The 19,489-nt window shown below is 53.7% G+C and overlaps 1 protein-coding gene across 1 annotated transcript in view; it reads left to right on the forward strand.

The window, feature by feature from the left end:
• Positions 1 to 19,489, forward strand: part of LOC144731462 (uncharacterized) — a 47,538-nt gene that overhangs the window by 9,653 nt on the left and 18,396 nt on the right. Inside the window, exons 3-5 of the mRNA XM_078612516.1 lie at positions 3,124 to 3,326; positions 11,392 to 11,496; positions 13,694 to 15,499. Coding sequence (XP_078468642.1) covers positions 11,431 to 11,496; positions 13,694 to 15,499 — 1,872 coding nt within the window. The 5' untranslated portion in view covers positions 3,124 to 3,326; positions 11,392 to 11,430. The remainder of the gene's footprint in view (positions 1 to 3,123; positions 3,327 to 11,391; positions 11,497 to 13,693; positions 15,500 to 19,489) is intronic.

A 19,489-nucleotide genomic window follows, 5' to 3' on the forward strand; every position in this document is an offset into this window, starting at 1 on the left:
GCGACCACGAGGAGAACATGCAAACTCCAAATATACAGGAGGTAGGGTCAGGATCGAACCCACGTCCTCCCATATACCAGGCGAGGTAGTTAAAATCTCACCACGTTGGTGAGAATTTATCAGTCTCCAATCATCCCCGCTCAGTCTCACAAAAACACACACAGACACAAACACAAAGTCGGTATCACGCGCACACACAGACACAAACACGCACGCATCCGTATCTCTGTGGCTGCCTTTCTCTCTCTTCTCTATGGATGTGTTCTCTTGACACTCTCCCCCCCCCCCCGACCCCATTTTCCCTGTCTCACTCTGTTCATTCCCTCTCCCACCATGCCCCTTCTACCTATCCTGTGTTCGCTTCCACCTTCCTCCTCCTTCCCTCGGTGTATCTCTCCCCCCCCCTCTCCTCCGTTGCTAAGCCACGCTCGCTCTCTGTTTCTCCACAACTGCCTCGGCTTTTATCTCAACATCTTCCTCCCAAACCCTTGATGCAGCTTCCTCTCTCACCCAAACCCCTGACCCCATCCCCCTTCTCACTCTGCCTCCCCATCGCACTATTTCACTCCGTCTCCCCACTCTCTCAAATTGCCCTCCTCTCTCTCTCTCTCTCTACCTCTTTCACACTCACCCACTCAAGCCTCCCCCTTTTCTCCATCACTCTGCCCTTTTCCTTGCCTCCCACCCCCGCCTCCCATTCCACGGCCTCTCCCCTCAATCTCTATGCATCTCCGCCTCCTCCTCCTCGCAGCGGCAGGAGAGGAAGCCACTCGCTCGCACCCTCACACACACCTCTCTCTCTCACATCTATCCATTTTTGAAACGACCTTTCTCTCAGCTCCGCGCAGAATCACAAAACACACGCCCGAGCCTTTGCCGCTCTCTTTCAAGCCTCCCATTCCCGCCCTCCGTCACATTATCCTGCTTTTCATCGCTCTCCTATTTCTCTCTACCCCGCTGTTCTTTTATCTTCATTTTTTTGCCCGTTGCTTCACATTTTTTTTTTTTTTGCGTGCGCGATGTTACCCCAACCTCCTTTTATATCTGCTCATTCTTCATTCCTTTTCTTCTGCCTTTTATTCTACAAACCACCACCACCACCACCCACCCACCCTCCTCCGCCCCCAAACAACTATAGTATATTTATTTATTTTTGTTGTTATCATTGATCAATTATCGTCGTCGTCGCAAGCAGCATTCAGACGGCGCGACGCGTAATATTCCATAATTCATTTCTGCTCCGCGTCGCAATCGGTTCCTTTCAAATCTCTCTGCGAGACTCGGAGCGAAATGCCAGGCCTGGCAGCGCCAGCGAGCAGTGCCCCCAGCACATCAGAGCCCGTCGGTTCATTGGCGGCGGCGGTGCTGAAGAGGCCAACGATGATGAGGGTAGCGAGGGGGTGGGATGACGTGATCTTGGCCAGCTGCGTTTCACGTCGTCGGCATGGGGCCCTGGTGCAAAACGAGGAATTAAAATGGGTCCCCGTCCCCCCCCGTTCGAATTTACCGCTTTCTCTTCCTAGCCGGGCGCCCGGAGCCTTCCGGCACGTGGTGTCCCGGGGGCAGTTGCGCCGCCTGCCCGACTCGATCGCTGTGTCGCACCGATCTTGGCACAGGTGCGGCAGCATCGCCGTGGCGCGGCGCTCACGGTGCGCGACAGCGATTATTTGGCTCTTCTCAGAGCCGCCGCGGCAGCCACAACGCGGCCGCCACGGTTCGCTCGCCGCCCGCTATTACCGCGGTGACACGAGCGCTAGCACGCGGGCGATGAAACGCGGACACCGACGACGATGAAGAATGGAACGAAACCTGAAAGTTTTGGCGCAAAGAAGCGTCGAGATCCTTGGAATTTCACCGAGAGGCAGAAAGAGGAACGCGCGGAACCGGAGGACGCGAGCGAGTGAAAGATACCGTCATAGGGCCTGCGGAGGAGAGTGAGTGGGATTGCGCAGGGCACGTCGTGGCCAGTGGTCGAGACTCACGGCGGAGTAGCAGACAAAGGAGGGACGCGCGCTTTGAGAGGACGTCCACCCCGGAGATGGAGCGATACAAATCAACAGCTAGTCGAACTGTTGCATCGCAAGACTGAGATCCGACAGCTTGGGGAGGGCCTTCAGCCAGCTGTTGGTAGATCTTGGCTGATGATGGCTTTTAACACATGAACATTCACTTTGCATGATATATACTAGGACGGATTCTCGATTAGCCCTCCACTACATACCTGCCAATCCCTTGTCAGTGCCGACCCTATTACAGACCAATTTAGGCCTTACTGGTCACCCCGTGCCCTTATAAACATCAACGTTCATCCTACGAAGTCCCATCACAAGGGATAAACACGAACAAAAAAAAAACATGATTTTGCTCGAATTGAAACGGCTGAACGCCGTATGGACCTGAATATGGGCCGTATGGGTTGATAGGATTGAAAGTCAATGCAATGTCTGTTAGCAGATAATACCAAATAATGTGTACTACATTTTATGTGCTGCTGCAATAATTACGTAAAGTTTCATCCCTTTTTAAATCCACTGCTAGACGAAGGCCTCCCTGCACCATGTCGGTTATGAGGGGGGGAGGGGGGGGTTGACCATACTTCACCAGCAGTTGATTGACAGTGGGATGTAATTGAACAACATCATCATTCCGACGACAGTGTTCATACGGCTAATTATTTTTGTAACGGAAAGGCCCGTGGAGATGCGAGTCGCTGAAAAGGGACGACGGTTTTAGCCCAAAATGCCCCAATGTAACGGTGGACGACACGGGGCTGATCAGTCGATGGCATTTTGCAGTGCAGCTGTATGTCTGGTGGGCGGCCTGGTGGCTGCAACAAAAAAAGAGGAAGTGGAGGCTTGTTCGAGTCCTCTTCCCCTCCCTTCCTTCCTTCTGTGCACTTTTTTTAACCGAGAGGGCGACTCGTGTTCCAAACAGCCCTGCCCCTTAATTCTCCCTCTCTCCCTCTCTCCCTGCCCCTCTCTCATCGAAGTGCTCTTCCTCCGCGCTCTCAACCCCCTCGGCGTCAGCCCCCCCCCCCCCCAGTGTCACCTCCGAGCCATCCGAGTATAAAATCGTGACATTTTCCCCCAACAATCGTTTCATCGCTGCCATTTTTCCAACCAGCGCGAACGCGTGCGGGGAGGAAGCAGCGACAGAGGCTGCCACCGTGGAGGCGAGGGAGCCTTGGGGGGACCTCTCTCTCGTCATCGCCGTCGAGCGCACGAGGCGAGCGCCGGATCGACTGGAGCTCATCGCGCCGCTGATTCGCGTCGTCGACACCGCGAGGTACCACGACCTCCCGTAAGCAGCGCTCCGGGCAACAGCAGGTGGGGGCGCATCAGTCACGGGCCGGGGTGGTCGGGGGAGGAGAGCGCTCGCGCTACGTCCGCGGCCCTCGCGAGTCTTGGCCGGAGCGGCCGGACCGGACGCATCAGCCGCTGTCGCTGCCGGCGTGTGACACCTCGGCAGCGTGAGCTTTCATCACCGATTGGCTTCTTGTCTCCACCATCTGCGACTGTTAACGTGAGAATGCGAGAGAGAGAGAGAGTAACGCGGTTCGTCGGGACCCCGTGGTTCGAGTTTCAAGTCGAGCTCACGTGGCGAAGCGGTGCTGTTTTAAGTCTCGAACGATCGGCGTGCTCACGGTCGGCGTGGTGGTCACGGTCGGCGTGGTGGTCACAATCGGCGTGGTGGTCACAGTCGACCTGAGAGAGGGTCGATGGCAGAGGGCACGGGCAGCCGTGACGACATTAAAACTAAAGCCCTGCACTGGGCAGGGCATGGGCAGCTGTACCAGGACAGCTGTGCCCGGGCTGCTGTGCCCGGGCAACCGTGAACTGCCCTGCGCTGTGCAGGGCGTTAGTTGTAATGTGGTCAAGTGCACCGGTACGAACCCAAATCATCAAAAACCGTGTTGGGAATACCTATACCATCTTTAACTCGAGCGGGGATGTTTAGTTGGGTGCAACGGCTGGCCGATTCGTGAAAAGGGGAATAACAGAAAGCTGACATCAAGAGAAAAAAAGAAAGCATGCCCTGATAAGTTTTAATTAAATATACACTTTCCGTCACTCTCTTGAAGGCTTGCCAAATAATCATATGAATGAACCTTAACATTTTAGTTTTATCTTTCAAAAAGCCATCTTATTCAGATGGAGAACTCCACCGTGGCCGTACGCAATGTACCGCCGTGCACCCGTCCGCCGTGGCCGATGGAGGTAGAGCAAAAGGCTCGATACGACGCGAAGCGAGAAGTCTGCATTCGAGCAACAGGCTCGCACGAACACTTGGGCATCAGTTTGGCAGCTCGATATGACCGCTCTGTAAAAATAACAAACGAGCCGGGGGTCTGTGGAAGAAGGTGTTAATAAGTATCACCTTTATTTGATTAATCCCAGGGCACATTATACGATCCGTCACAGCTGTGATCTATATTTCATGTTGTGCTCAATCAGGAGTATTTAATGATGCTGTGCACCTGTTTAAGAGTTTGCCGCCGGCCTTAAGCTGCGAAAGGTCAGAGTGCACGACCCCCGCTGCACCCCCCGTTTCATATCGTCGCAGCAGCTCGGAACCTCCGGTGCGGTTTGCAGGGGCTGATGTCCGACGTTTCGCCCCACGTGCCGGGAGACTGAATATCAGGAAGTGAACTGCAGGAAGTGACATCATGCCAAAACGACGCACGGTACAATCCAAAAAACACACGGGGGGGGGGGGGAGAAAGCGGTGCAGAGCTACTAGCAGTGTCACCGTCGTTACGAAATATTTACGCCCCTTTCGCTCACATGTTGAACCATTTCCACGTGCGGAATTATACCAGTTAATTCGCCGAAATGACATTTATTAATTAAGTCATTATCAAGTGCTAGGCCCCAAGGGACACGTTCCACCAAGTGACTTATCAGAAGACAGAAATGAAAACGTCGTGCATCAGATTACCATTTAGCCCGATCACTAAATCAAGAACTGCCTGCGAATATTTGATCATGAAACCCCGTGTTGTTCACCGTGTCCCCTTCCCCACAGAGACGGTACACTTCTTGATGGGCCCGGGCGTGTTCCTAAATGTACACAAGCAGTGCCCATTTAATCCCAGGTTTCCCCCTAGATAAAGCAGTCTCGTATCTCGCCTGGCTGGCAGCTGCTCCTAAAATAAGGGAAATTTAAAGTTAACTGGAAGGCATTATCGCGCACATCGCCTGCACTTGACACCCCACGTGGCCCTGACACAGTGGGGATGTTGCCACGTTCGTACGAATGTGCGTTGAGCTTCTTTCGCACCGTACGTAGCCAACCGTGCGAATCGGAGGTGCGGGAGAAGGACAACAAACTAAACACAAAAAGCAGCTCCAAAGAAACGAATGGCTTGGAAAGGGGCATTTGCATGTAAACAATTGTTTAGAAATGAGTTTTCAATTTTTATCTAAAAGTGCACAGCTCCAGTGGCTTCCTCGCATCTTGAAGGAAGAGCGTTCCAGACGGCCGCAGAGGCTCATCTGAAAGTACGCGATGCAGTGACCGCCTTTGCTCAATGGTTAGCCCAAAAGCGGCTGCGAGGATGACCGGAGTTTGCGTGGCGGTTGTTGCTCCTTGACGACACCAGCAAGGTGATTGTGCCTCATTTGTGGCAGGCACTTTGTGTGTGATGACTGCGACCTTGTGATGTGTTCGTTCGGCAGCCAATGCAGCTCAGCGAGCACCGGACGAGTTAGTGGTGGGGGGGGGGGATGGCAAGAGCCCGTCTCATCTACTGTCCTCGCGGGGTCTGGCTAAGCGTCAACTTGGCGTGTGCACGGTCCCACCAAGAGGTGCAGTTTGTTTTGCTCGGGGCGCTGCGTGTAACACCGCACGTACGAATCGCTGCCCCTTGTCAATCCACTGCTGGATGGATGGCGGTTTGTAAGGGGCTGTGCGAATCGGAATCTTTATTCATGCTGGAGAAATCCGATGAGCTATGAAGGTCTTTTTCACAGATGTCCAGTGGGGAAACAATGCAGAAAACAGAAAACAATACCACAACATTTTGATTTAAAGCTTTCGTGACTGCAGGGATTCATCTTCTTGGTTCTTTCGGTAAAGCCACGTAGAATGGGAATACATAAAATAATAAAAATAATTAATAAAACATAATGCAATAATATACAAAATATGTTTTCTTTTATCATTTTATTATTTCCCCTTCTACGTGACTTTACCGAAAGAACCAAGAAAATGAATACCACAACAATTGTGTGACCATAGCCAACCGTGCCGGTCAGTGCCGGTTTTGGCTACCGCACTTTGCTTTGCCCACTCCGCCTTCGCCATGAGTTTCCTGACCATACTTCACCACGCTGGATCCGCGCGGCATTGGCCTACGGCGAAACGCGACGGTCGCGTTTTGCCGGGCCGCCCTCAAGCGTCCGGAGCGAGGGTTCCGTCCCGGAATCTCTCCTCTCTCTGCGCAGCCGCGTCGCTTGTTCGCCCATGTCGCGCGTCACCAACGCGTGGCATTTCGGGGCTCGGAGAGTGAGAAATCGCCGGCGAGCGGCCGCCACCCTCCGGGGTTTCTGATTTAAGCTCGAGGCGCTCGAGAGGCGATCCTTCCACAAGCAGCAGCGGCAGGCATCGCGGGCGCCGCGGCGGCGAGATGTTAACTCCCTCTCCTCGTACGCAGGAGGTCGTGGGTTCAATCCCAACCCTGATGCCTGTTGTATATTTGCAGTGTGCTGTGTTTCTCTCCCCGCGGCCGCGTGGATTTTTCTCCGGGCCCACGGGGTTTTCCCTTCAAATTTAGAATCAACATCACCAGGCGTTTAGGGTATTTGGCTGCTATAGATTTCCGCCTGACGATGAGCCACTTCTCGTTGAGCTATCATTTGTGATCGCCAGGTCTCTTCTGAAAAAGAGCTGAGTGGACCTTACCTGGTAAAATTAAAAAAAAAATGGTTTAACAGTTGAAAGTTTGTCCCATCTCACGAGTAATGCCCATTGCTCATATGCAAAGACAAACTCCCCCCCCTCCCTCCCCCCATAGCCTTTAACAGACTGTTGGGGCAAAGACTATTTACATCTCACTTGATACAGCTATCGTGCTGTGACGGTTCCACCTGAAGACGGAGGCTTGTGTTGCCTTCGAAACGTCGTGATTTTTATTTTATTTTACTTTTATTAATTTAATTTTTTTACCTACGTGACTTTACCGAAAAAACCTAAGAATATCGTATAAATAGTTTAGTTTGGAGTCCCGGGGACCCGCGTGGAGCTCAGGACAGCGGAGTAGCTGTTGAGTGTGCAGGCGGTGCAACTGCGCCGGGTGAGGGACCCAAGTGGTGGGGCGATGTTTGCCGTGCGTTGGGGAGCGCGACATCCTACGGGAGAGGGATATCGGCACCGCCGCCGACTCGCGCCGATTTATAATCACGGTCAACTTCTACGGCGGTGAACTTTCTAAAATGTTAAATATGCTTACGCGCGTCTTTATAATTATTAACTCGGCGGTCTGTTGCTTTGGCCTTATTGGCCATTCCTTACGTACTCGATGCATGTACGCAGCCGACGCTCACGATAACGTGTGTTGAATCGCGCTCGTCGAAGCGTATTTATTGATTTAGATTTGAGGCTTTCGTGACTGCAGGAATCCATACTCTTTGGTTCTTTCGGTAAAGTCACGTGGGTAGAAAAAAATTGAAATAAAAATAATAGATCACGACGTTTCGATCGCAACAACAAGCGATCGTCTTCACCTGTTGCGACCGAAACGTCGTGATCTATAATTTTCTCTGCCGAGAGCAGCAATCCCAATAACGTCCCCGACTCATCCCAAGTCCTGCGGGAAGGGGGGGGGGGGTCGAACGACGGCACGCCTGAGAACGGGTCGCCATGCCCGCTCGGAACAACGCCAAACTTAGGCGTTATGATGATTGTCACTGAACACGACAGAGCGCAATCAGCGCTTAACTCCAGCGTGCACAGACCCAGCAGGTGTGCAGGCGCCAGGCAGTTCGTGCGTTTCAGAGGTAGATGTGATCACGTGCAAGTCGGGGAGGTGGGGGGCGGGGGGATGTGGGGGTGGGGGGGGAAGTGGGGGTGGGGAGAGAGGGGGCGGGAGGAAAGGGGGGCGGGGGAGAGAAAGGGGAGGTGGTGTTGGAGGGAAATGGGGGGGCAAGGGGAGATGGGGGGGCAGCGGGGGTGGGGGGAAAGTAGGGGGCGGGGGAAAGAAAGGTGGGGGTGGGCGGGAGGGGCAAGGGGGGGTGGAGGGGAAAGGAGGCGGGGTCGGGGCATGGGGAGGTGGGGGGTTGGGGGGCGAGCGTGTACATCGTGCTCGGTGTGTGTGTTTGTGCGGCATGGGCTGGCACGGCTATCAGCAGGAACTAATTGCGAGCGATGCTATCAGGTGGAGCCCCCCCCCCCCCTAGCGCGGGGGCTGCCGTGTTATCCAGCGAGGCAGCGTCCCACCCCTTCACCCCTTCTGGCGAGGCCGATACGCCCACCCACTCCCCCCCCTAACCCCGTTCCAAAAAATCTTGCGGGGAGCCGACATGTGGCCTCTGCCGGTTGTTACCGAGGGGGCGAACGGGATGGGGGGCGGGGGGGAAGAGCTTGTTTTGGCCGATAAGCCGCAGCTTGTTTAGAGATTTTTTTTAGAGTTTGCGCGGCCCGTGGTCACGTTGCGGAACGGCTGTGCACGGCGACTCTTCCTCGTTCGTGGCGCCGGCGCGAGCCTTGTTCGTCCCCGCGTCTGCGTCCGTGTCTCGGCCACCGGAGAAACGCACGGAAGCACGGGAGGGGGTGGGGGGCGACATGTGATTGTCGTACGCTGAGACCGCACTCGGAATAATTCGTTTAGAATCTTCGGAAATGACGAACGCGGGCGGTTCCCGACTTGCGAACGGGTTCCGTTCCCGAGGTTTCTTGTTCGTTAGATCGCGTGAATATCAACGTGTCGTTAAACCCTCCACCACCCGACACGACCAATTAGCAAGGTTTGTCACGTAAACAAAACAGGCCACTGCGTGTCTAGTTCAGCACACGTGACAAACCTTACTAATTGCCTGTGCCGGGCACGTGGCGGGTTTAACGACGCATTTACATCTCACGCGATCGAACCCAACTAAAACCTCTACCACGGATGCGAACCGCTCACGGCTCTCGCGCACGGACAAATTGGGCGTGCCCTAGGCCCCACGGTTCAACAAACAGCGCGAAGCTCACAGCACGGAGTACTGGCCGCCGTGACAACCAATCGGCCCCCCAGAGCCCCCCCCCCCCCCTCTTCGCGAGGCCGCTCGCCGCCGTCCGGAACGTGCCATCGGCATCGCGCCACGAGGCGAGGCCGTGGTGTCCCCGCCAGAGGTCGCAACCGGGTACCCGATACCCGTACCCTACCCGATACCCGGCTACCCGTACCCGGCCAGGTACGGTTACGGGTACCCGTTTGCGACCCTGGTGCGGCTGGGTACGGGTACAGGTAGGCCGTGAGTCACTGTTGAGTAACCGTTTGTCACTCATTTCGGGTAGGGTACGGGTACGGGTAGGGAACGGGTACCCATACCCGGCCGGGTACGGGTACCCATTTGCGACCCTGGTGCGGCCGGGTACGGGTACGGGTAAGGAATCAAAACCCGTTTGCGACCTCTGGTCCCCGCTGAGAACTCTTGCAGAAGAGCACGACCCATCGTGCCGGAGAACGGTCAGCGCAAGCGGATATCACAGAGCTATGTTCGAGATGCCTTCCAAGGTCCATCTTCTCATGCACACACACACAGACTCTGCGCATAGTATTAGGAAGCCACTGGCGCTGTGTACTTTTAAATCGAGATTGAAAACTCGACCGCTTTTGCACACCTCGGATTAGCACGTTTGGCTACGTGCGGTGCGAAAGAAGTTCCACAGACATACATATGCACGTACCAATAAAGACAAAGATCCCCCTATAGCCTGAACAAGCTGTTGGGGCAAGTGCTGTTAGCGAGCACCTATAAAGGCCGGCACTCATTTGAGGCCGAGTCGACCTAGGGGAGACCTATGACCCCGTTCAGATAATCGTCACTGGTGTTGGCCGTGATCAGGAATCGAACCCGGTCGCCAGGTTCTGAGCGCAGCGTAGCGCTAACCGCTGCACCACCGCTCCCCACACTACTCACGGCCACACGCTCACACAAATACTGGGGATTGTCACGTGCTCCTCAAGTGGGAGACAACGCCATCAAATCCATTAACATTTCGCTTTTTTTTTTCTCTCTCTCAGATAAATGTTAAATGATAATTGGGATGGCAAGCGGCTCACAGAGAACAGTTTGTATTAATAGCCCCGTTCCCGCTGACGCGCTGCAGGTGCAATCGAAGCACACTTCCCTCGCGGATTAACTAAACGCTGCTGCTGCTGCTGCTGCTAATTCGATTGCAGTTAACAACGGACGCTTATTTTGCTGTGCGACACAGGGAGAGAGAGAGAGAGAGGAGGGAGGGTGCAGGGCACAGCTACCCTACGCGGTCAACGCCTTTGCGGACAGCCCCAAATTACAAACTGGAAACAATTGCACATCTGGGCCATCATACGTATGTGCCACAAGTCACACGTATGCGCCACACATATGGGCCGCTACACGTATGCCCCACACGCACGTGCCACGCATGTGCCACACGTCACGCGCCACACGTTGGGCCCCGACCCATGAGCCGTCTACAGCCAAGTGCAATGTGAGCGCGCGATGCCGCGTGACCGTCGCTTGCCGAAGTTGCTTCTACATCTGACCATTTCGTGTTCACCGAAGCATTCTCAATGTCGCATTACGTACGCTCACTTCTGAAGTACGCCGAGAAGCACGTCGCCCTGTTTAGAGCGGTTGGCGCTTTATTCTGTCCGGTAACCTATTTAGCGCGGTGCCACTGTCACCTCCCTATGGGATGTGAACATTGTTCCCAACTCGTCACGCGAACCGCCTGTTCCTCGGCTCTCCCAGCGGGTCGGACGCGCGACGTTCCCGCTTCTCTCGTTGTAATCGTCGCGCTAGTTTGCGACGTAATGTTGACACCTCGTCTCCTCTCGCGGGAGGAGGAGGGGTGGCAGGGGGGGGGTGGTTAATATCTGCTCAAATGAGAGCCCACCCGCAGTTGCCTCTTTGCCTCCTTGGCATTTCTAGAGCTCTAAATCCCCCATCCGATAGTCACCCCAGAACCCCCACCGGCGCTTTCTCCCCAGGCCCCCCCTCCCCCCCCAGCCCCCCCTCCCCCCCGATGGGAACGTCACGCGCAGGAGACGGCCGCCCGGCACGCTCCTCTCACCGGCGGAGGCTCACAAGAGGCCCCGTTTTATTTTGAATTATTGCAATTAAAAGCCTCTCTCTCTCTCTCCCTCTGCTTGCCGATTCATAATTCACGAGCTGAGCGCGGACGGGTTTCTGTGCGCAGGGGCGGCGGGCGGGGGGGGGCGATGCCGCCCACCTCGCCATGGCTCTGACAGCGGAGGCGTCAACGCAGACCACGGACGTGCCCCACCACGCCGAAGACGCTCGGGTAAATGCTCGCGGGCACGTTCAAGTTCAAGTTCATGTATTTGGTATAGCCCTGTGAGCCATTCGGTTCTTGAATCGGGTGCAACCGCAACAAACAAAAAACAAAAACACGAACAAAAAAACATATTAAAGTGAATATGTGACTGAGTGCAAACAGAAAATCCAAGAAAAGACAGCAAAATATTGCAGAAAAAGCACCATACACCAACGCTGTGTGCAAAAATCCCACGTTCGTGGGGCGCTGGCGTGGTGGCCACCGATCTCCATCGCAGCCGCGCTCTTTCTGTGTGCGCGCTCCTTGACCCGTTCTTGTCAGCCCGTCGGAACCCCCCTGCAATTGAGTGGAAGTTGAGTTCCACTCCGACGGGAGTCGCTTCCAAACTGGGCTATGGATAGCTAAGGCGACCGCAGAAAGTAACAGCGCGGCATTTTTCAAGCTCGCTAGGCCGACTTGGCACCACTGAGATCCTGGGGTTGAATCCAGGCAGCCGTCTGTGATAAGTTCGAGTTCTCCAGTGTAGCAAGTTGATGATCTCAGACCGACCAAACAATGACAGTAGAAACTAATTGGAGAAAAAATTAGTCATATTCAAATTTGGATTCGCAACTAATTCGGATAAATTCCACCGCTGAGAATTAAATATTTCTATCGGTTTGGCTGTCAGGTGACAAACATGACTCAGTGGCAGCGTGGGTCGGAAATTGCTGCCTCCTGCTGTGTGCACCAGAGGTCACTTGAAGGGGTCTCAGAAGTAGTTCTGTAATATCCGCTTCTGTGGGCCATTATATAATACGGGGTTTCGCAACCGCTCTTTGAGATTTCCGGTGGCGTCTTTATCTCAAGATGTGACGCCAATTGCAAACAATTTGAATAAAATCAGGGGGGAAAGCACAATGTGTGAAAAAACAATGCGGAAATTCCACCAAGGGTTTTAGGGCATCACTGCAAAGGAGAGCCACCACGTGCTTGTTGGAGCAGGGAGGCGCTCTGACTCTAAGTGCGCAAACTCAATCAAACTCGCCTACGAGGTGTTAGTACCGTCATATCAATCAAATACCGAGCTTTGCTCGAGCCAAACTCCTGTCAACACATTCATCATTAACGCTACCATTACAATTAAAATAAACGTATTTATAACGGGTGACATTTTTTTGTGCAGTGGCCCTTCCGGATGTGCCCATAAAGCGTAAACATAAAAGCGGTCTCGTCGCAACACCAAACAAAACGACCACGCGCAATGACCACGTCACCTTGCACGGTAATTCTCCACGTGTGAATATTTGTTCTACATGGTATTGTGCGCAAAGGCAAAGATCCCCCCCATGTAGTCACACACGCTCGTTAGGGCAGTGCTGTTCTCGATCAGCGACGTGGCCGAGAACCTTGCCTGGCAACGACCGCCTCACCAATGCCGGCGGCCACACACCGCAATGCCAGACATGCATTTAAGGCCGAGTCGACCTGCAAAAGACCCAGAAGATGTTCAATTTTCACTTGCCGCTCGTGTTATTTTGCGGCCCGGAATAAAAACCCAGGTCACGGGAGTTTATAACGCAGCGCACAAACCACTACGCCACCTTTCTCTTCCCACCATATCATCGCATGCGCGCGCACACACACACACACACGTGTGTGTGCGCCAAGACAAAAATTCCCCCCTCCCCGCATGGCTTTCAACAGACTTTTGGGGTAAGCCCTGTTAATGAGTGGCTATGAAGGACGACACGGCACACGCCTTTGTCTCCCCAGTGGCGATATTTACAGACCGCACCGCATACTTATTTAACGCTTTTTCGACCTCGGGTAGGGCCCATGACCAGTTAAAATATTCGCCACTGTTATTGGTCACGAGCCGGAATTGAAAACGGGTCACCGGGTTCGTGGCGCATTGTGACAACCATGACACTTTTGCTTCCCATGCACACGCACGCTCGCTCGCACGCACGCGCGCAAACGCATACACACTCGACGTGTTTGAAGTTCTCAGATTGTGTCCCTGAGGACTGGAAGAAACATTTTCAACCAACACAGAAAAAACCGATAAAAAATATAAAAGCAGAGGGCCTTCATGTCAACTTTTTTGAAAGCCTCCTCTCTCCTCTCTGACTTTAAAATACTGCAGCTTTTGCAGTGTCACTATTTTAAATATATGTAAATAATTGCTTTGTTTAAAAACAGGCGTTTCCCCTGCACACAGGAGGTCTCGCGCAGCCAATTCGGCACCAGGGAGTTTAAGGAGGCGGCCACTCAGTACGACCCGGACGACCCGGGGCAGTGCCGCGCGTCGCCCCACGGGCCTGGAGGAGGCTCCCCCAAGCCCGACTCCGAGGGCCGCTCCACGGCCGGCGAGTGCGGCTCTCGCAAGCGCAAGAGGCGTCCCAACAAGCTGGTCCATCGCAGCCCGGGCCCCGGCCAGGATGTCGTGGGCAGCCCTTGCGGTGAGCCCAGCCGCTGCGAAGAAGACTCCTCCAGCCCTTGCGACAGACCCGGCCACTCCTACGACGAACCCGGCCGCCCCGATCAACCCGCCCGCTCCTCCGATGAACCCTGTCGCTCTGATGAACAAGGCCACTCTTCTGATGAACCCTGCCACTCTTCCGATGAACTTGGCCATTCCATAGAATCCGGCCACTCCTCCGATGAACCCAGCCGCTCCAATGAACCCAGCCACTCTTCCGACGAAATCAGCTACTCCAATGAACGCAGCCACTCCGAGGAATTCGGCCGCGCCGATGAACTCAGCTCCTCCAACGAACCCAGCCCCTGCAACGGCGCTGGTCTTTATGAGGTATCCGTTCCCTGCAACGGCTCTGGCCCTTACGATGTGTCCGGCTTCTACAACGGGCCCAGTCCTTGCGACGGGCCGCTGGAAAGCACGAGCGCCGGGCAGCCCCTCTCATGGGGGCCCCCGATCAACCCCCCCATGATCGACCTGCAGCAGATGATGCTCAACAGCTTCCACTTGGCCCAGGTGTGGGGCTACCGCCGGGAGGTGGCCGAGCGGCTGGGACGGCACCCGAAGGTCGAGCGCAATGGGAGGCCCCCGGCCGCGGACAGACGCGCGCCGCCGACGGCCGCCGACGCGGCGTCGCGCTCGGACGGGGAGGGCGAAACCCGCCTGCCGCCGCAGGGCGAGAAGTGGCCTCGGCGGAAGGGCCGGTCCGAGCCCTGCGAGCCGGCGCCCGTGGACCGCGTGGACGTGAGCGACCGCATCGACGACTCCCACTGCGTGGAGACGGCCGACGGGCAGCGGCGCTGGCAGTGCCGCCTCTGCGAGAAGTCCTACACCTCCAAGTACAACCTGGTCACGCACGTGCTGGGCCACAGCGGCGTCAAGCCGCACGCGTGCACCCAGTGCGGCAAGCTCTTCAAGCAGCTGAGCCACCTCAACACGCACCGGCTCACGCACGCCGGCGCGCGTCCCCACCGCTGCCACGTGTGCGGCCGTGCCTTCACGCAGACGAGCCACCTCAAGCGGCACCTCATGCAGCACAGCGCCGTGCGGCCTTACAACTGCGGCGTGTGCGGCCGCGGCTTCGCCTACCCCAGCGAGCTGCGCGCGCACCAGAGCCGGCACGTCGCGTCGGCGGCGTCGGCGGCGGCGTCGGCGGCGTCGGTGGCGTCGTCGGCGGCGGCCTCGGGCGGGGACGCGGGGCCCGCGCCCGGCTCGGAGCGCCGGTGCGCGGCGTGTGGGGTGGCCTTCGCGAGCGCCGCCCTGCTGCGGAGGCACAAGGCCTCGGTGCACCAGCAGCACCGAGGCCGCGTCGTGCGTCACCATCACCACCACGGCGGCGGCGGCATTCAGCACCATGGACAGCATGGAGCGCCGGCAGAGACGCGCGACGGCTTCCCGTGCGGGGAGTGCGGGAAGACGTTTCAGTACCGCAGCCAGCTGCACAACCACGAGCTCAAGCACAAGGGGGAGCGGCCGCACATCTGCACCGAGTGCGGCATGGAGTTCGTGCAGTCGCACCACCTCAAGCAGCACATGCTCATCCACAAGGTGAGGCGGGCGGACGAGGTGAGGAGGTAGCGCCACCGATCTCCCTTCATTCCCAACGCGCACTTCCCCAGGAAAGCCCCCCGCCACACGGTCATCATCATCGTCGTCATCGATCAGCAAGTCATCACTCCACTGCTGGATGGAGGCACAAGCCGTTCGCCATCTCTCGAGGTCCCTTCCCTTGTCCATGCCCTCCAACCAAGGTTGAAAGCAATAATGAATCAGCTCGGTCCGTTTGTAACGGGGAGCCACGATATACCTTGTGAAGATGGTTAAATATAAATAACGTTTGAGAATGAGGGTGTGTTACATTGTGGACCGTAACCTGAAGGAAACCACCCACAGTGATGAAAGGTTCGCACCGCGTGGCGTGATGCCGTTTGCTCGGCTCGAAAGGCGAGAGTCATTATCGCTAATTTAAACTATATCGAGGTCAAACGCGCGGTGCAAATCGTTACAGAATCCGCGCATGATCCGTATCCCTCGTTACACGCAACTTTGAGTAAACTTCCATGCTCATTTCGGGAAGCACGCAATATCACGAAGCGTGGCCAAACAAAAAAAATGGCCACGTTCCTACAAAAGGCGGCCACTAGCGCTGTGAAATCTTATTTTACATACAGTACGGGGTACACACATCTCGTGATGAAAATGTATAATTTCCATCGGTAGACAGCTGCGTGAGAGCGACTTCACTCATTAAAACACTGCCCCGCCGTCTGTAAATGAGAATGTCACAAGACGAACCCTGTGAAAATTAAATTTTGTATTATCTATTCTCTTTTTCATAAAAAAAAAGACGTCACCGTGTTCACTGCCAGTTGTAAGTAATGTAACGTGCAGCCATTTGTCAATCAAACTGCCGGATGCAAGCCTCCCGAGGCCTTGTGGGTCACGTTCATTGTTTGACCATACTTCCCCACACACTGCTCAGCGCGGGTTTGGTGAGGGGGGGAGGGGGACTGAGTTAGTATTCACTCGCCACCAACGTTCATTGTGGCTGGGAATCAAGGTGGACTTTGTCGGATTCACAGCGCAGTGCACTAACCACTGTGCCACCGCTCAATCTCCATCCGTTTGATATCTTTTTTCCGTGTCTGTATATTTTTTCCCCACAAAGGGAATACGTGGTGGCTACGCGCGTGGCTTGTAATCCGGCACTGTGGAGGCAGTGAGGGGTTGGCGGATCACGCATAAATAACGAATGTTGAGAGACTCTCTTCCCGTGGGGATCGAAGAGGCGCTGTTACCCTGGGCTCACCGGCACAATGCAGCACAGCAAAGTGTGGACTGATATAAGCTGTCCCTGCTGTCTGGGATACAGCGTTGCGCCCTCACACGCGTCGATTTTCTCCAGGTGCTCCGGTTTCTTGCCGCGTGTATAAACACTCACGAATTTGCCGAGAACATCTTGATATGTAGGGAACTGCAGAACAATTGTTGGCACCGGCTCCTCTCCTGGCAGACTTCCAGCTTGGTCTGTTTGTTCCTCCGCGATCGTCAGATGCAATTTGCATGAACGATTCCATGTAGAACGAGTCGTTCGATGTTTATTTTTACTCATGAAATATAAACGTTTGTGTTGGTTGGATGAAAAAGACCTATTCCACAGTTTGTACCGGAAAACACGTCGAGGGCGAAATGAAGAGGTCGTTAAACCCCACGATCTACTTCGTATTGACATGAACGTGAAGCACGCAGGTTACGACAAGACTGACAGAGCTATGATATTGGCACTCGAAATGTGTTGTTATAGAAGGAGGCTGCATCAAAACTGGGCCCACAGAGTGTTCAAACGTAGAGGTAAGACAAAGGTTGCACGTTGAAGAAGAGAACTTGATGATGCAGGCAGTGATGAGAAGGAAACTGGCACGATTTGGACACATTGTACATGTAGGATGGACAACAACAGGAGCATTTAAAGTGTGTTGTTGTTGTTGTTCGGGGGAAACATGTAATGAATAGGAAAGAGAGGAAAACGTAACACAGAATGGCTTGACGAGATCGTAAGAGATTGGTGCCAGTCAGATGTGGCCACTCTATGAGAATAGGTTTTCCCCTTTTTCTGGCAACAAAACAGCTGTTAAGATGTTAAAACACCAAACTGAAACATTTATAAGGAATCATGTCTGCATTAACCACAATACTTGTGGTCAGAATGTAAACAAAAAAACATACTCTGATAATATATGCATCGTCCTTGAAACTGATTGGTCCACACTAGAGACAGCTCTCTTTGGAGCCTCGTCTCAAACGGTGTTAGACCAGAGGACGCCAAAAGGCGTGCAGACATGATTCCTTGTAAAATGTTTCAGTTTGGCGTTTTAACATCTTAACACAGTTGTTTTGTTGCCAGAAAAAAGGGGAAACCCTATTCTCATATTTTGGCAAAGGAGGTCCCGTGATGTGGCCACTCCTTGAGCATGTTGGCACGAGACGGAGGAAAGTGGAAACAGATGACAAATTGTGCAGTGGACACCAACGGGCTATCTGCCCACGGGTCGTGATCATGATGATGATGGCGATGACGGGTTATGACATTTTCAAGATATTAACTTGTGTAATTCGTCACTGGAATACTTGCTGATGAGCCCAAATTATTCTATGAACACTTTTGTTCCTAACTCCCTCCCTCCCTCCCAGCTTCTACTTCTGCTCATAATAAATGTTTTATGCCATCGCAGTAAATTTTCTTCTCCGGTCGCATGGAACTTCTTCTTTTCATCCAAGTTCCGTTTTCGGATTATTATTTAGCTTCTCTCGGCATTTTTCTCCCTCCAAAACAATCGTTCGTCCCTTGGGTTACCCAGGCAACTAATCCTGCTCAACTCAAAGGTCTGCAACCGCCAGTGGATAGGGTACGAGTGAGTAAACGTCCTTTTTCGATTTAAAGCTTTCGTGACTGCAGGGATTCATCTTCTTGGTTCTTTCGGTAAAGTCACGTAGAAGGGAAATAATAAAATAATAAAAATTAAACATAATAAAATAATATGTTTTATTTTTATTATTTTATTTCCCTTCTACGTGACTTTACCGAAAGAACCAAGAAGATAAACGTCCTTTATTTTTTTTTTTATCCTGGACGTATGGAGGCCACGATTGCAGCGGCTCGCGCATTGCTCACTGAAACCAACACGCCTAGTTACATTCCGTGCGGACGAGGCAATTGCAGGCCCCGGTTATTTTTGCCGTTGCTGCCATTCCATCATCAGCAGTAGGCTTGGAGCACAGACGCCGACACCCTGGGACCTTCAGCTTCGCCTGCGTCGAACCGAGGACACGTTGAGCGGTCCACCAGCACGGAATTGGCATTATTCCATGCGCCGCTTTGCACGCGCTGCGGGATAGTTTTTGTTCACACGCAGAGAAGGAAATGTGAGCATTTTACACGCTTCTGCAGTGCAGCCTGTGAAAGTTTACGAGGTTTTGTAGGTTTCCTTATGGGGCGCACACGTGCGGCGGTAAAAGTTCATAATCGCACCTGCCCAAATTCGCACAATAAGGGATGTAATCATGGTCACAGGTTCCTCTGCGGCCGTCTCAACTGCAGTTTCTCACGGACGAAACCTCCCGCGTTGTTTTCAGGTCGCAACTTCAAGCCGGACCATAGATGTGCAAGTTCTAGATTTGAAGCTTTCGTGACTGCAAGGATTCATATTCTTAGGTTTTTTCGGTAAAGTCACGTAGGTAAAAAATTAAAATTAATAAAAGTAAAATAAAAATAAAAATCACGACGTTTCGGAGGCAACACAAGTTTCCGTCTTTAGGTGGAACCGTCACAGCACGATAGCTGTATCACTTGATACAGCTATCGTGATACAGCTATCGTGCTGTGACGGTTCCACCTGAAGACGGAAGCTTGTGTTGCCTCCGAAACGTCGTGATTTTTATTTTATTTTTATTTTACTTTTATTAATTTTCATTTTTATTTTTTACCTACGTGACTTTACCGAAAAAACCTAAGAATATGTGCAAGTTCGATTCCCGGTC

This window comes from Lampetra planeri, chromosome 39, assembly GCF_965212315.1.
Source record: "Lampetra planeri chromosome 39, kcLamPlan1.2.h2, whole genome shotgun sequence".
NCBI lineage: Eukaryota > Metazoa > Chordata > Hyperoartia > Petromyzontiformes > Petromyzontidae > Lampetra > Lampetra planeri.